The sequence below is a fragment of the Triticum aestivum genome, chromosome 7D, assembly GCF_018294505.1.
Source record: "Triticum aestivum cultivar Chinese Spring chromosome 7D, IWGSC CS RefSeq v2.1, whole genome shotgun sequence".
NCBI lineage: Eukaryota > Viridiplantae > Streptophyta > Magnoliopsida > Poales > Poaceae > Triticum > Triticum aestivum.
The window spans coordinates 619,205,193-619,222,529 of record NC_057814.1 but is presented as its reverse complement, the minus strand read 5'-3'; the positions used below and the strand labels follow the sequence as shown (position 1 = coordinate 619,222,529).

General features: G+C 48.0%; 1 protein-coding gene across 6 annotated transcripts; it reads left to right on the top strand.

Annotated features, from left to right (window-relative positions):
- Positions 1-6: 6 nt before the first annotated feature.
- Positions 7-11,988, top strand: LOC123170530 (uncharacterized). 6 transcript variants are annotated; one of them, XM_044588387.1, is made up of 10 exons: positions 7-301; positions 2,853-2,914; positions 3,222-3,655; positions 4,207-4,365; positions 4,451-4,651; positions 4,728-4,787; positions 4,900-5,035; positions 8,442-8,716; positions 9,290-9,547; positions 9,656-11,988. In XM_044588387.1, exon 10 carries the CDS (start codon positions 9,671-9,673, stop codon positions 11,858-11,860), a length of 2,190 nt encoding a protein of 729 aa, XP_044444322.1. In that variant the 5' UTR covers positions 7-301; positions 2,853-2,914; positions 3,222-3,655; positions 4,207-4,365; positions 4,451-4,651; positions 4,728-4,787; positions 4,900-5,035; positions 8,442-8,716; positions 9,290-9,547; positions 9,656-9,670; the 3' UTR covers positions 11,861-11,988. The 6 variants fall into 6 exon arrangements, with proteins under 6 accessions (XP_044444322.1, XP_044444323.1, XP_044444321.1 ...); XM_044588388.1 differs by lacking the exon at positions 2,853-2,914 and having other exon boundaries at positions 7-225; XM_044588386.1 differs by lacking the exon at positions 2,853-2,914.
- Positions 11,989-17,337: the final 5,349 nt, after the last annotated feature.

Below are 17,337 nucleotides of genomic sequence, written 5' to 3'. Positions count from 1 at the left end.
TTTCTCAAAAAAAAAAAAAAAAATCTCATCCAGACTCCGCCGCTTTTCTTGAGCTCGACGAGGAGAGGAGGTTGCGGAGACCAGAAGAGTGCGGCAGTGGGGGGTTCCGTCTCACCCGCCGCCACCAGCTGTCCGGCGCGCGCCGGTCCGTCGAAGAAGGGAGCTCCTCGCGCGACATGGCCCGAGCTGTGTCAGTGCGCCCAAATCCTCTGCTTCGGTTCCAAGGTGCGTGCCACACCACACCGTTGGATCTCTCCGTCGACAGCGCTGGGCGATTCTCGGCGCCTCCACACCCCCTTAGGTAAAGGACTGGGTCCCTGCAGACCGGGTTTTGGCTTGTTCAAAGCTTGACCTTTTAGCTCCGTTCTGTTTCCATGCTTGCCTAGCTCGCTTCGTGCAATTTGCTGCTGCGACTTGCTAATCAAATTAGTCCATCAAAATTTTATTAATTTGCAGGCTGATAATAAAATTTGTTAGAAATACTATTAGGATAGTCGGCTTTCTGATGCTGACTGCTGAGAGAATAAATGTGTCTTCAACTGCAGTGAGTTTCTTTGATGGCACCGTGGTGATTTGGGAATTCAGGTTTCATATTTAGCTTAGTAATATGCTTAAAGTTCATGTTGGGTCGATAGTAGCTCTACTTAGAGACATCAATAAATGGTGGTGAAAGTTTTCTCTCTCTTTTTCGATGGAGATTGCTAGAAGTCATTAACGAGAAAATTTGATAACTGTGTTAGTTTGTATCAGGTAGTAGGAGGCAACTGATCCCATGATTTAGTGATTAATAATGAGGTGACTGAAATGTTATTCTCTAATGATTTTTGCTCCGCAGATCTGAAACTGTGGGAATTATTCCATTTCCCCCCTAATCCCTACCATGGTTGTGAACTGGAGTTAGAATGAGGAGTGGCTACATTCTTATCTCACTAACAAACAACAGATAGTGTTAAATTGATCAGTTACCACTCTATGTTGTTTGATAAAAGCCACATAAGTCAAAAGGGAGGTTTATTTCCTAGAAAAAATTGGATTGTTATGCCATGTGTAAAGATGGGTGAACGGCAGTCTTGTTTGCTCCTTTTCCACATTCTTTCTTTCAACTGATTAAGATCCTTAATTTTGCTGGTGGTCATTTATGCAGTTTTACTTTCAAGTATGGAGTTGTACTCTGATGTAAGAGACTGCAACCTTTGCAAGTTTACCGCCAAACTATGCCGAATAAACCCACTTCTTGCACATTAATAGTCAACTGAAACCTTGGACCCTCTTAGCTCGGATTATAGGACAGCCTGTATATTTACCTGCAGATTTGTATTGATTGTTCAGTAGTTCTTCTGAATTACTTTCTTTTTGTGGGTTGCCGGCTGAGGTTCTAGCTGCGCCAAATTCTACATTCATATATGGTATTAATAAGAGGTATTAGTGGTGGGCTGATCCCTTGAGAGAATGTAAGGCAATAACCTTCGAATAACAATCTGCTCCCATGGCGGGGACATCAACCGCAGCCACGGTCACACCGCTGTTTATCCACCTACTGCGTGGCGCCAGCAACCACTCGTTCGTAGCCGCCACCCACAGGACGCTCCTCAAGTTCGGCACCGCCTCCGCTGTCTCTTCTTGAAACCACATCATTGCTTCTTACTGCCGATGCAGCGCTACCGCCCACGCCCATGACATGTTCGATGGAATGGCCGAGCGGGACGTGGTCTCCTGGACAGCTCTCATGTCCGGGTACTCTGGCGCCGGCCGACCCCGCCTCCGCCTGGCTGTTTCCCTCTTCCATGATATGTGTCACAGAGGTGTGCCACCAAATGCCTTCACCTTCTCGACTGCCGTCAGCGCGCGCGCACGCCTTGCTGATGCTGGACTTGGCCGGAAAGTGCATGCCCGTGCTGAGGTTGAACGCTACGCGTCTGACACTGTCGTTGCCACCGTGCTCATCGACATGTATGGCAAGGCTGGAAATGTGAAGAGTGCACGTGCAGTGTTTGATGGTATGGCTGCTCTGGCGAGGAATGCGGTGTCACGGGGCTCGATGCTGTCTGTATATGCACAGAATGTGCTTGGGTGTGAGGCCATCCAATTTTTTGCCGAGTTCAGAACTGAAAGCAATTTCATGGCGCCCAACTACTTCATGCTGTCAAGTGTTGTGAATGCGTGTGCAGGCATTGGGCGGCTTGGGGTTGGCAAGTCTGCACGGAACAGTCCTTTGGTTTGGGCATGGATGCAATGGCTTGGTTGTTGTGGCTTTGTTTGAGATGTACTCCAAATGTGGACTCTATGAGTACGCAAGAAAGGTGTTCGACAGGATTCAGCAGCCATCAGTTTTCGGATAGCTATATTCCACAAGAAAGTCAAAGGACAATATCAAGATATTGGAGCGCACAACAAATCTTGACATGTTTCCGAAGGGAGTCAGCGGCAAGATTTTGTTGAACATACTCTCTATAGGCATGGACATATCAATTTACAGACTATGAGTCTGACTGAGTCCAACAAATCATTTGAATTCTTTCTAGAAGATACCAACTCATCTTACAAAAACCCAGAAGGTTAAAGTGGTGGACTGTAAGGAACTGGGATTGTCTCTGGCTTTTGGCACTTCATAATTCATACCCTGGTACAGTGTCCAACATGAGTATCTCATTGTTCTTTAAGAGTATTTCAGTTGAGTTGCAAATCTTATGATAGGTAGGGACAATCTCTTTAAATTATTCATGCAATCATGCGGGAACTTACATTCATTTTACCAGTTCTGTTGTTTGCCATCCCTGGTGCTATGTAACTTTTGATCTTGCTCTGTTGAATCGTAGCTATGGCTTAATGACCTGGTTTGATCTTTATGCCAGTTATAGGAATAATCCCAAGTGGGCGTGTTGAAATGCCCGTGATTGTGAAAATCTCCATTTTGGTAAGGTTTAGACTGAGGAATGTTTTTTACATTTTTTTTTTGACAATGACATTGTCGTTTTTAAGCTTGCTTTACTGCTAAGTACATTGCATAAAGATGCATGTGGATGAACAAGGACTCAAAACCCTATACTTTGCAAGTATTGGATTTTGTTCATCAGGGATCTCATTCTGTGATTCGTTGTCTTGTGGGAATATTGGATTTTGTTTTCCTTGGGCTTAATTACACAATTTGTACACACATAATCTTGATCGAATATTAGCTTTGTTGTCGATCTGAAAGAATAACGCTTGTGGTTTGCTGGCAGGGTTCAGAAGGTGACCACCAAAATATCTGAGAAAGTGGCAGGCTGGCAGCTGGAATACTCTTACTTGTCTTTTGTGTAGTGCAGTGCAGAACTGCATATAGGTCATTGGTTGCTTAGTTGTTTAACAAAGAGTTAGGTGGATCATGGATTGTCTTGTGAAATTTTTACTTGCATTGCTTGGTCTGAGCCGGACTGAAGATGTTCTTCTTATCTATGTTTGAAGTGGCAAATCTGATGAAGATTCATTCAAGAGAAGCCATGTATGATCCACCTGCAAACCTGGAAGATAAATTACTTCCATATCGTGAGGAACAAAGTTAGCTTCTCTGAAATCAGTCTCTGGAAGCAAATGCCTTGACTTAGAAATTTGGAGCTATGGCCCATGTGTAGGCAAGGGCAATGATCCCTTCTATTACTTGAGGGGTGTAGCAGAGGTATTTCTGTAGGCTCTAGCTAAGCTCACCGTCAGTTAGTTTGCTTGCTGTTAGAATAACAGATGCATGCCTGGTCTGTCAGGTGTTGCACGTAGTCAGGTTCAGAGTTGTGCTGCATGCACAGACTCACCGTTTTTGTTTTGCTTTGATCTTTTCTCCCGATCAGTTAGGCGCACGAAACGCAGCCGTGGGATGGCGCGGCACAAGTGGATCGTGGGAAGATGATCGGGAGTTAGTTAGCCCAGTTGTTAGCCTCTGTAATAGCCATACTTTCAGAGAGAGGAATAACAGAAAAACGCTGTCGAGTTCGACGGCACAAAACATACCAGTGTCTTCTTCCTCTCGTTGGTTCATCTCTCTCTCGCTCGTTTCCTCCTCTCGATCGATTCGGCAACAACAATTTCTACTTTTCTGTCTTAAAAATAAAACAATGAAAAAAATACTGCTCCTTCAGTACCAGTAAATTTTAGACAACACGTTTATAACAGTGTCACCAGCCTGAATGTTTGTTACTTCAAATATTTTGAATTTAGTTGCCCTCTTGAATGCAGATTATTGAAGCTCGTCTTCTGAAGTTGTGATTGACTAGAACCAGGGGAAAGCCAAGGACTTTCTTTTTGCTTGCATTGCTTGGATTGAGTGGGAGTGAAGTTGTCTTTCTTTTTGTATCTGAATTCTGAAATGACAAACCTAATGAAGATCCTTCAGAGGTATGGTTCTCTTTGACTGTTCGGTCTTTGAACTTTGCTTTTCCCGTCTCCTAAATATTCATGTCTCAGTCCCGTTTCTTGGTAGGCGCTTTGGTTGTGCCTTTTCTCGCACTGAACCGGGCCATCGATGGAGCAGTCAAAGAAGCAATGCCACAGTAGCAAAACAAGAAAAGAAGGCATTCTGACAGTGTGCATGCATGATCCAGTAGGATGTGTTTAATAGTAGCCACTATAACTTGCCATTGTTCAAACGATTGCAAACATCTGTTGTAAGATTCCAGTGGAGGTAAGATTTTGATGTATCAGCAGTGTGATATATATAAAACAAAGTCTAATGTTTCGTGTCTCACATGTGAATTCAGGTAAACCAGCCAAGATGCACAACAAACAATATCAACTGCTGCTGGCTGCTCCGCACGCAGGTGCGAAAACAAACTTAACCCTTTGCCGAAAACAATCCTCAGTACGGTTGCGCGGCGTACTTTTTCTCTCTCTCGGAAACACAAAAGCTTTGTACCTTGTTGTATTGAATAGGTAGGAGCAAACTTAATTACACAACCAAGCGGCGTACTATCGGTCCTAAATTCTCGTTCGTGAGCACATTCCCAGTGGAGCTCCAAAATCTGCAGCTTAACATTCAGATGGCCCCTTCCATTGAAGTTAATTCAAGGTATGTCAGTATCTATCACAAATAATGTCTCATCTTCAACGCTCTCTCGTAGGTTTCAGATAGAGCTTTTTTTCCCTAACTGGTTTCCGGTGGAGCTAGTGCCGGTCATATCCATCATATTACAGTCCATAATCAAGTTGCCGTTAGAAAACAATAGGAGTACATAGTACACATGGACACTTGGTGCTGTCCAACTTCCGATGTCTTACCTTAAAGCCTCATTAAAAACCCCGACTCCCGATGGATGCAATCAACTTGCACACATAGAATATGGAAGGACCAAGTAAAGGAATCCGTAGGATCGAGGTCCCTATTTGAAATGAAGTAAAGTCACCTATCATGTGTACATGTCCCCCGTTTATAATTCCTATACTACTTGTATGCCAACTTGGTTAACGGGTTTTGGACTGGAATACGATGGATCACATGCACATGTGCCAACCAGATCGAAACCCATGAGAGCGGTGGAGGAAAAAAGATGCAGTACACACCTGCTGGAGAAAGAAAGAATCTCTCTAGAGTTACATGTAAAAACAACCAGATCGGAACCCATGAGAGCGTTGGAGGAAAAAAGATGCCGTACACACCTGTTGGAGAAAGAATCTCTCTAGAATTTACATGTAAAATCAAACGTTACTGTGTAAATGACAAAAAATAAAAATAAAGAGCAGGCCACTCAACTTATTACTTGGAACAGAAGAATCGGAACTGGCTGGTTTGTTTTAAGTGATATATATGGATATGCATACACCCCATCCTCCAATTCTTCTTGTACTTCTCCTGAGCCCTCCCTCCTGGACCTTTCAATTTTTGTTGTGGTTCTGTGTTATATATAGCTTAAGCTTTGCTATCATCAGTTGAATCTAGCTCAGTCATAGGCCTGCATTCATGCATGAAGCTCGCTATAGTACACCAAATATATGTCTAAAAATTACTTGGAAATTGTTGAAACTTGTCTAAAAATTACTCGAGGGAGGAGGGAGGACACAATCAAAGAGAAAGAAAAAGAAAAAGAAATGGTCGTATCTTCAACGCTCTCATGGGCGCCTCATGGGTTTCAGCTGGAGCTAGTCTGCTAGTGCATCTCATATGCATTGTATTCGCCTCCCAACAGCCTACATAGTACATATGCACACTCGATGCATCAGTAGTTTTCATTTAAAAACCCAACTTCCGATGGACCCATTAATGGATCTTTTTTTCCTCCGATGATTGAGCGTGCTGCAATCAAATTGCACGCCATATAATATGGAAGACCAAGTAAACAGATCCAAGTCCCTTTTAGAAATGAAAGTAAACCCATCTGTCATCTGTACTACTTGTCCCCCGTTCATCGTTTTTGTAGGTCAACTTGGTCACGGGATTCCCACTGGAATACAATGGACCACATGTGTACATGTGAACCAGAGAGATCCTTTGTTTGAGACCATGAGAGCGTTGAAGATAGATGCATACTGGTAGAACCAGGGATCCTAGCGGACCTGCTCCGTAGATTGTAGGGGAAGGAGGGAGTAGGGTGAGGCGATGAGCGGCGCGCCGGTGGCTGGGCGCCGTCGCGTGGGAGGAGGATGGCGGCGGCGGCTAGGGTTAGAGGCGGCTAGGGTTCCGGCTCCCAGAGGAGCCGGGCAATAGAGATAATATTCTTCTTATTACTTGATTCCAAAAAGAGTCTTATAGCCTATATTTATAACCTAGATAACTTGCATAAGAATTAACCTAAGATAACTTGCATAAGAATTAACCTAAGATAACTTGTGGGCTAAGCCCCTAACTACTGCCCTGTGGGCCTAGCTAAACCGGCCATAACACTTCTTCCCGCCTGCACAAACAGCTCGTCCTCGAGCTGTAAGGTGGGGAAGCGCTTGCGGAACTCCTCGAGGCGATCAACCAGCGTCAAACACCTTCTCGACAGCTGGGGTGGCCAGGTCGGCGGCGACGGCGTCCTCCGGAATGTAGTCTGCAACCTCCAGGTAGAAGAGTCGCGGGCAGGCGTGGCCGGGCGTGTAGGGCTCGTCGCAGTTGAAGCACAACCCTTGGCGGCGACGCTCGAGTATCTCGGCTGAGGTGAGCCGGCGGAACGGGCGCGCCGCGGTCGCGGCGAGGGGTGCCGCAGAAGCCTGCGCAGGCCGACCCGGCGCGGAATCCGACCCGGGTAGCGACCCAGCGGTCCGGGACGGTGATTCCTGCTGGATGGCCACCGCGCGACGCTCGAACGTGCGGGCGTAGTACATGGCCGACTGGAGATCCTGGGGTCTCCGAAGCTCCACGTCCATGCGGATGTGATCCGGAAGTCCACCGACAAAGAGGTCGGCCCGCTGCTGCGCCGTCACACTCGACGCATGGCATGCCAGGGCCTGAAAACAGTCGGCGTAGTCCTGCACCGTGGAGGTGAAGGGAAGGCGGCCGAGCTCCGCCAGGCGGCTCCCGCGAACCGAAGGCCCAAAGCGAAGGAGGCAGAGCTCGCGGAAGCGCTCCCAAGGGGGCATGCTGCCCTCGTCCTGCTCGAGGGCGTAGTACCAGGTCTGGGCTGCGCCGCGGAGGTGATAAGAGGCAAGCCAGGTCCGCTCCGAAGCAAGTGTGCACTGCCCGCGGAAGAACTGGTCGCACTGGTTGAGCCAGTTGAGGGGATCCTCCGTGCCGTCATAAGTGGCGAAGTCGATCTTGGCGAACCGCGGCGGTGTCTGGGTCGGAGCGCCGTGTCGAGCTGGCTCGGAGGTGCGGAGCAGCGAGGCGGGTGGTGCCTGGTCGGAGTACTCCGGATAGGGACCCGCGGAGCCAGATGGCCCGCTGAACTGCGGAAACGGGGTCGGCTGCTCCGGAGCCGTGGTGTAGACCGGCGAAGGCGAAGACGCAGCCGCCCACGCTGGAAGTGGGGCGAGGCGATACCAAATTGGTAGAACCAGGGATCCTACCGGACCTGCTCCGTAGGTTGTAGGGGAAGGATGGAGTAGGACGAGGCGATGAGCCGGCGCGCCGGCGGCTGGGCGCCGTCGTGTGGGAGGAGGATGGCGGCGGCGGCTAGGGTTTCGGCTCCTCTGGAAGCCGGGCAATAGAGATAATATTCTTCTTATTGCTTGATTCCAAAAAGAGTCTTACAGCCTATATTTATAACCTAGATAACTTGCATAAGAATTAACCTAAGATAACTTGCATAAGAATTAACCTAAGATAACTTGTGGGCCAAGCCCCTAACTACTGCCCTGTGGGCCTAGCTAAACCGGCCATCACACATACGGTGTTGAACAACACTTCATGGCACGTGGGCTGTCTAGGTTGTTCGGTTTAATGTTGCTCAAATCGCAATCACTCCATACATAACGTACAAAGTGAAAAATTGCACACTAATGTAGTAATAAGTTTCACATTCTTACGACCAACTAATCAAGGTATTGAATGGTTTTCTCAGAGGCGATGAGCCAGCCAGGCGAATAAGAAACCCAAGCCGGCACCTTGCGGCTGCCCCTCCTGCCGTCGCCAGGGCTTGCCGTCAGGCTAAGCCTGCGTGGCGCCGGGTGGGGAGGTCCGTATCTAGGAGGCCTGCTGTGGAGGCCTTGGAGAGTTGTTGTGGGACAGCGAAGGTGATGTATGCTCGAGCGGCCGCTGTCGTCAGGCAGTGCACGCCAATCGCATTGGTGAAGTCAGTGGTCGCCGGAGGGATCCAGCGTGGAGATCTTCATTGACGTAATTTTATCTTTTCCAGGAGTGTTTGTACTTGCTGGTTTGGTTAATACTCCCTCCGTTCGGAAATACTTGTCATCAAAATGAATAAAAGGGGATGTATCTAGATGTATTTTAGTTCTAGATACACCCCTTTTTGTCCATTTTGATGACAAGTTTTCTCGGACGGGGGGAGTAGATCTGAGTGTGTGTGTTTTTTTGAAAAAGAAAGTACAACACACTTGTTTTGGTGGGACAAAAAAATACCAAAGTGTAAGTTGATTTAATTTTCTTATGTCTAACTTGATTCAGAAAAAAAAACTCGCACTTTCACCTAGTAGCACTTGTTACTGAACTGACTTAGACATAGGAAAAATCTCAAACGGTTTCTGATTAAGAGAAATGATATAGAAAGAAAAAAAAAAGATAGCAGACAGCTGTTGGAGAATCTTATAAGAATCACTTTAATAACACAGTTTTGCTAGAACTCATCTAGATGAGATTTAATTTGGTCTCATTCACCTTTTATAGCCATTGGATGTGGTGCTATAAGATGCGTGTATGCTGATATGGGTTGTATCCGTTCTTGTTTTTCAGGTGAATGAGACCAAATTACGTCTCATCTAGATGAGTTCTAGGTACTCCCTTAATAACAAAGATACTCGGGCAGAGGCTACCCAACTTGTTACTCGGAACGCAATAACCGGATCTGGGTGGTTTGTTTTTGGTTATATAAGCATATGCATACCCTCGGATCCTCCCATTCTTCTTGTACCACACTCCTGAGCTCTCCCTCCTACCTGCGCTTCTGTGTTGCAGCTTTCCTTCTATCAGCCGGATCTAGCTCTCTAACAGGTATGCATTTATTCATTGGCGGGTGAACTATACTATTTCTTCAAGCAGTATATACTGTGACATATTCCAATATGTATGTATGTATTTATATTAATTTCTTGCTTGCAGGTTGTCGTATGATCAATGGGTGAAACTGGAGCACCGATGCCATCTTGGATGGAACTGTGGAATGAGTGGGAGATCCAAGCTGTTGTTGTTGCCAGCTTCAGTCTGCAGGTTATCCTCTTCTTCTTCGCAGGGATCCGCCGCTACAGCATCTCGTCTGTTCTCAAGGCCCTCCTCTGGCTGGTGTATCTGTCTGCCGATGTCGTTGCAACGTACGCCCTGGGGAACATGTCCTCGTCGTTGACGAAAAAATCGTCCGGCGAGCACCAGCTGGTGGCGTTCTGGGCGCCATTCCTCCTGCTGCACCTTGGTGGCCAGGATACCATCACCGCTTACGCCCTGGAGGACAATGAACTCTGGCGGCGCCATCTGTTAAATATGTTTCTGCAGGTCGCCGGCACCGCGTATGTGCTCTACAAGTACATCATTGCAGGCGGGGCGACCTTTATCCCCGCCGCTATGTTGGTTTTGGCCACCGGATTTATCAAGTACGGCGAGAGGATATGGGCACTGAAGTGTGCAAGCAAGGGTTCCAAAGGGCCAAGTGGCTCTGTTCTCTTTGCCGGAAAGAAGAAAGAAAGTTCTGTTATCTTTGCCGGAAAGAAGAAAGAAAGCTCTGTCCTCTTTGCCATAAAGAAAAAAATAAGCCGTGTCCTGAAGTACATATTTTTTTGTTTTATTACCATGCCTGGGCAAGACACGGAAATGAACCTTGGAGATTTTGAAGGGCCCATGCAATCAGTTGATGAAACAATAGTAGATTGCTTCACCAAACACAAACAGTTTAGAATTTATGCATTTATTGTGATGGCAGCACATGCGTTGCGCTATGCACTTGTCAAGCCTTTAATCATTGACAGGAATGAGGCATTCATAGATTGGAGTGGTACCACAATTGGACTACTAAAGGGCCATGCGGAAGAATATCCACGGGAGCTGTACAAGGCAATAGAGGTGGAGCTAGCCCTTATGTATGACATGCTGTATACCAAGGCACAAGTGATCCACACATGGTATGGCTACTGCATCCGTGCTATTTCCCTTGTGTCTTGCTTCACCGCTCTTGTGTTCTTCACAAAAGGCAAAAGTGATGGTTACAGCACACCCGATATTGTAATCACTTTTGCTCTACTGGGCGGAGCTTGTGCACTGGAGGTTGCATCTGTTTTCAAGGCGATTGGATCGACCTGGACATATGCCACCTTGAAAGGGTACGGATGGAAGTGGCTGGCCAATGCGATTCTGTTTGCACGCTACCATCTCCTCGTCGTCAAGGATGGAAGGTGGTCCAATTCTGTCGGGCAGTATAACTTCATATCCTTCTGTGCCAGGGATGAGACCGAGCTCAGGGGAAGAATAGCCAAATGGATTAGGCTTCGGGAATTGTGGAACAAAGCTCACTACACCAAACATGCCAAGCTTTCACCTGCCGTCAAGGAGTTTGTATGGGACTTGCTCAGAGGTGCAAAGTCTGATATGGTACAAATTGAAGATGTGGCCATCCGGAATGGGTACTGGGCTCGCAGGTTAACGGGCTTCCAACAGCTCAATTGGAGCCTGAGTTTTGAATTTCAGAAGAGCGTGCTTATTTGGCATTTAGCAACAAGCACCTTCCTCAATGTCCCTGCCGTTAAATCTCAACTGGCCAACGAGGATGAGGAAATGGCTAAAGCAGTCAATACTCTCTCCGAGTACATGATGTACCTCCTCATCGAGCACCCTGATATTCTGCCCATGAAAGCAGCTGTCCGAAACCTGTTTCGCCTAACCTCCACCTCTTATGCTGAGGATTTTTCTGGAGATAATGTGGGTACGCCTCACCAGATAATTATGGATTACATGAAACGACGTGTTGGGTATATACGAGAACTATATGATGATTTGACGCAAGACAGATGGGATGCTTACCCGGGCGAAGCTGTGCTGGTGAAAGCATGCAGCCTTGCTCACACAATGCTCCGCATGGAGTTGGAGCTCACACATAAGCTGGTAATACTCGGAACAGTGTGGGTGGAGATGTTGTGCTACGCAGCAACCAATGCAACTGGGGGATTCCACGCCAGGCAGCTGAGCAATGGTGGCGAGTTTCTCACCCACATCCTGCTCCTCACCAAATATTGTGCTGCTATGCCCAACATAGCAAATCCGTATGTCAGAGCAGCTGACGAAACTGTGGAGTATAGATCTGACGAGATCCAGGTATGGTGACCAGCTACTCCTACTACTAACAACCTGTAGTTCATTTTTGCTAGTGTGTTGAATTTGTAAGTCCATTTCGATTTCAATTTTGTACCTTTATTGTGATTGGAGAAATACCAACTTTTGCCCTTTTCAAAGTCCCATCGGAATTATATATATGCTATCAATAATTCGGATGTCACAAGCTGTGTCATATGGAAAGTACGGCTATAATGCTTATTGGTTTCATACTAGATCCATGTGGAAATGTAAACCAGCCATACAAAGTGGCGTTAGTAATACATAATTATCTGGTTTTGTCCAAACTTTGGGCTGCTTGTTGGTTCTACAGGATCTCATCTGGATTCAATAATTTGTTTGATGGTTCATGATTCGATTCTTGGGTGAGTGATGTGACATAGGCCGATAAACACTCTGCATCTTCTGAAACTTCCGCTTCCTGCGTTTTTTTTCTTTTGAAGAATGGATGCTGTGATGCCGATGCTTGCGAATTTCCAAGCTTTTGTGGTTGTGGTTGGTGTTGGTGATTTTTCTTTTTTGAGGAAACACCGCGTGGATCATAGGTTGAGAGATTCTAGGTAGGGGATCCAGGCCAGCATGCATGCCTCCCCGGGCAGGGGCTTTCAGTCTGTACAACCATAGCCTGAGTCCGGTGAGGAGCTCGACAGACTTGATGAGGGAGCGGTCATCATCCACACCAGCCGTCAGGCTGGGCAAGCAGCTGAGGAGCATTGCCAGCTCGCGGTCAGCCACGGCCGAAAGGCGCGGAGCTAGGTGGCCACGGAACGGAAGCCATCCCGGCAAACAGAAGCAGCAGTGGCGACGGCTTCAGAAGTCGCGGTAGAGAGGGGAGCAAGGAGCCAAGGACGCGAGCGCCTTCCAAACTTTGGTCTGCTTGTTGGTTCCTTCAGGATCTCATCCGGATTCAAGCATCTGCTTGTTGCTTCGTGATGTGATGCTGGAACTTGTGAAGAATGGACGCTGTGATGCAGATGCTCGCGGATTTCCCAAGCATTTGTGGCTGCTGATCGGCTCCCTGATGTTGGTTGGTGTTTGTGTTATTTCTTCTTTTCTGCAACGTTTGTCCCCTGATCCGTGAGCTTTGCTGCTGTCTGTTTTCGCTGATCTGGATGTTGCGTTGAAGTTGAGTTAGTGTACTCTGCTCTGCTTTTTTTTTTGAAAGCCCAGTATTCTTGTCATGTGGGGCCAGCCCTATAGGCGTAAGGGACCTGCACGTGCCGTCCCTGCACCTGCCTAAAGATGTGTCCTGGTTTAATTATAGTCTTTTTAGATTAGGAGTCTGGATATTATTTGGAAAGGTTTAGTCCCGAAGAAGGTTGCCCTGCCAACACCCAATTGTAATAGGAGTCTTAGTCTGGTCTTGTAATTAGGCTATATATAGCCAGCCCTTGGATCAATAAACGCAAGCAGAGAATATCCTACAACCTCTCCTCCCTTGCTCCTGCGCCACGGCGCCCCTCCTCACCCCCTTCTCCAACCATAGGCAAGCGAGGGCCTCGCCCTCGTCCTCCTACCAACCACGACTACAACCTGCGCGGTAATCAGCCGGGCCGTGACAACTCTGCTTTCAGTATAAGCATGGGCGGGAGGGAGGGACGCTTATCATCTTTAAAAGAAGACTTTACTGGAAGCTGTAGCGCTGATGCAACACTTGCGCTTCTCGCTGGAATGTGCCTAACTGAGCTTGCTGCTGTCTATTTGTCTGATCTGGGTGTTGCGTTTTAGTCAGTTTCAGTGATCGTTGACGCTGTAAAACCGGTGCATCCGGTACGTACTCTGCTTTCAGTATTAGCAGGGCGGAGGAGAGGCCTATCATCTCTCCCACTGGAATTTATCGCACTGAGGTAAGCACAATTGGGCTTCTTCTGGACTGGAAAAGCCCAGCAAGATACTACATGCCGACGTCTCCGACGCACGGCGACGAGTCAACAACACCCTCTCCTCTGCTGGCTTGCCGGCCCAGACGCATCCATCCTGCTCCTCACTAAACATCGTCCTGCTAAACCCCCAATAGAAATGACGTCCAAAGCAGCTGATGAAACTGTGGAGGCAAGTGCTGGCCATGGGAGATTATGCTTGTCGTAGGTTTGCCCGTGGGAGGAAAGTGAGAATTATGCACAATCACCAGGCTGCATGTCAAATTATTTGTTATCACAATATCTTTAATCATTGAGAACTTGAATGTAGATTCTTGAAGTTCGTATTGTGGTTGGATGGATCAAGACAAACCATCTGGATTTTTTGCTTGAATCGCTTGGACTAAGCCAGAGTGAAGATGTTCTTCTTATCTACTCCCTCCGTTCCTAAATATTTGTCTTTTTAGAGATTTCAAATGGAGTATCACATACGGATGCATATAGACATATTTTAGAGTGTAGATTCATCCATTTTGCTCCGTATGTAGTCACTTGTTGAAATCTCTAGAAAGACAAATTGAACATATAAACCCTCCTAGAGTACCCGCCGTTCTAGCGCCATCGTCGTTTCAGTTCGATCAGGCCCGCACGATTTACCTCGCTGTCCATTGCCAGTGTCCTTTCCATCGCCCTGGTAAAAATCTGATCGTCCGTTTTTCTGTACGTTGCGTAATCAGGCCACAGCTGATGACGGATGGGCCACCCTTACGCGCAGGGCCAACGTTGCAGTGGGTGTTGCACGCGTGCGTGCCGGTCATTCAAAAAGGGATGTTGCAGCGTCCAATGGGTTGCAGGGCATTTAACGCGGAATTTTTCGTGCAAGGCGATTGGGGAGTGGCGCGCGTGCCTTCTGACCGAGTGACGCGACGTGGGTGGGTGAGGGATGTGCCGCTGCTATCCTACCCGCCATGGCTGTACCCAGTTGTGTTCCTGCCCCTGCTTCGGGATGGCCCCACATGGCATTGAGTTGGGTGCGTGAAAGGGGGTGGGCGCAACTCTGTTGCACGCTGGGTAAAGCGATGCCGATTGGGTTGCCCCTGGTTAAAAGGGAGGGTCGTTCGCGGGTGAGGGCTGCAGCGTCGGTTCTCTGTGCTCGTGTGGCTGCGGCTGGCCCTTACGTGGGGTGGTCCCGTATTGTCAGCCGGAGGGGTGTGTGCGCGTCGGTTCTTTTCGTATTTACAGCGCGTTGGACGGTGAAATTGCCATCGCCGTGCTGGTGTATTGTTTCTGGACCACGCTTCCCCATCCTCGATCCCCCACCCCACCCCTTTCCTTCCCCGCTCTTGATCCCCATGCTTTGTTGGGGATAGTAGCAGAATTTAAAATTTTTCTACGCATCACCAAGATCCATCTATGGAGTACACTAGCAACGAGGGGAAAGGAGTGCAACTACATACCCTTGGAGATCGCGAGCGGAAGCGTTCCAATGAACGGGGTTGATGGAGTCATACTCGCCGTGATCCAAATCACCGATGACCGAGTGCCGAACGGACGGCACCTCCGCGTTCAACACACGTACGGAGCAGCGACGTCTCCTCCTTCTTGATCCAGCAAGGGGGGAGGAGAGGTTGATGGAGATCCAGCAGCACGATGGCGTGGTGGTGGAAGTAGCGGGGTCTCGACAGGGCTTCGCCAAGCTTCTGCGAGAGGGAGAGGTGTTGCAGGGGGAGAGGGAGGCGCCAGGGGCTGTCATGCTGCTGCCCTCCCTCCCCCCCACTATATATAGGCCCCCTAGGGGGGCGCCAGCCCTGGATCCCATCTACAAGGGGGGGGGGGGGCGGCCAGGGGGAAACTTGCCCCCCAAGTCAGGTGGGGCGCCCCCCACCCCTAGGGTTTCCAACCCTAGGCGCAGGGGGAGGCCCATGGGGGGCGCCCCAGCCCACTAGGGGCTGTTTCCCTTCTCACTTCAGCCCATGGGGCCCTCCGGGATAGGTGGCCCCACACGGTGGACCCCCGGGACCCTTCCGGTGGTCCCGGTACACTACCAGTGACCCCCGAAACTTTCCCGGTGGCCGAAACTTGACTTCCTATATATAATTCTTCACCTCCGGACCATTCCGGAACTCCCCGTGACGTCCAGGATCTCATCCGGGACTCCGAACAACTTTTGGGTTTCCGCATACTAATATCTCTACGACCCTAGCGTCACCGAACCTTAAGTGTGTAGACCCTACGGGTTCGGGAGACATGCAGACATGACCGAGACGCCTCTCCGGTCAATAACCAACAGCGGGATCTGGATACCCATGTTGGCTCCCACATGTTCCATGATGATCTCATCGGATGAACCATGATGTCGAGGATTCAATCAATCCCGTATACAATTCCCTTTGTCAATCATTACGTTACTTGCCCGAGATTCGATCGTCGGTATCCCAATACCTTGTTCAATCTCGTTACCGGCAAGTCACTTTACTCGTACCGTAATGCATGATCCCGTGGCTAACTCCTTAGTCACATTGATCTCATTATGATGATGCATTACCGAGTGGGCCCAGAGATACCTCTCCGTCATACGGAGTGACAAATCCCAGTCTCGATCCGTGTCAACCCAACAGACACTATCAGAGATACCCGTAGTGTACCTTTATAGTCACCCAGTTACGTTGTGACGTTGGGTACACCCAAAGCACTCCTACGGCATCCGGGAGTTACACGATCTCATGGTCTAAGGAAAAGATACTTGACATTGGAAAAGCTCTAGCAAACGAACTACAGGATCTTTTATGCTATGCTTAGGATTGGGTCTTGTCCATCACATCATTCTCCTAATGATTTGATCCCGTTATCAACGACATCCAATGTCCATGGTCAGGAAACCGTAACCATCTATTGATCAACGAGCTAGTCAACTAGAGGCTTACTAGGGACATGGTGTTGTCTATGTATCCACACATCTATCTGAGTTTCCTATCAATACAATTCTAGCATGGATAATAAACGATTATCATGAACAAGGAAACATAATAATAACCAATTTATTATTGCCTCTAGGGCATATTTCCAACAGTCTCCCACTTGCACTAGAGTCAATAATCTAGTTCACATCACCATGTGATTAACACTCACAGGTCACATCACCATGTGACCAACATCCAAAGAGTTTACTAGAGTCAACAATCTAGTTCACATCACTATGTGATTAACACTCAATGAGTTCTGGTTTGATCATGTTATGCTTGTGAGAGAGGTTATTAGTCGACGGGTCTGAACCTTTCAGATCCGTGTGTGGTTTACGAATATCTATGTCATCTTGTGGATGCTACCACGCGCTACTTGGAGCCATTTCAAATAACTGCTCTACTATACGAATCCGGTTTACTACTCAGAGTCATCCGGATTAGTGTCAAAGTTCGCATCGACGTAACCCTTTACGACGAACTCCTTTTCACCTCCATAATCGAGAAAATTCCTTAGTCCACTAGATACTAAGAACAAGTTCGACCGCTGTCATGTGATCCGTTCCCGGATCACTATTGTACCCCTTGACCAACTCATGGCAAGGCACACTTCATGTGCGGTACACAGCATAGCATACTGTAGAGCCTA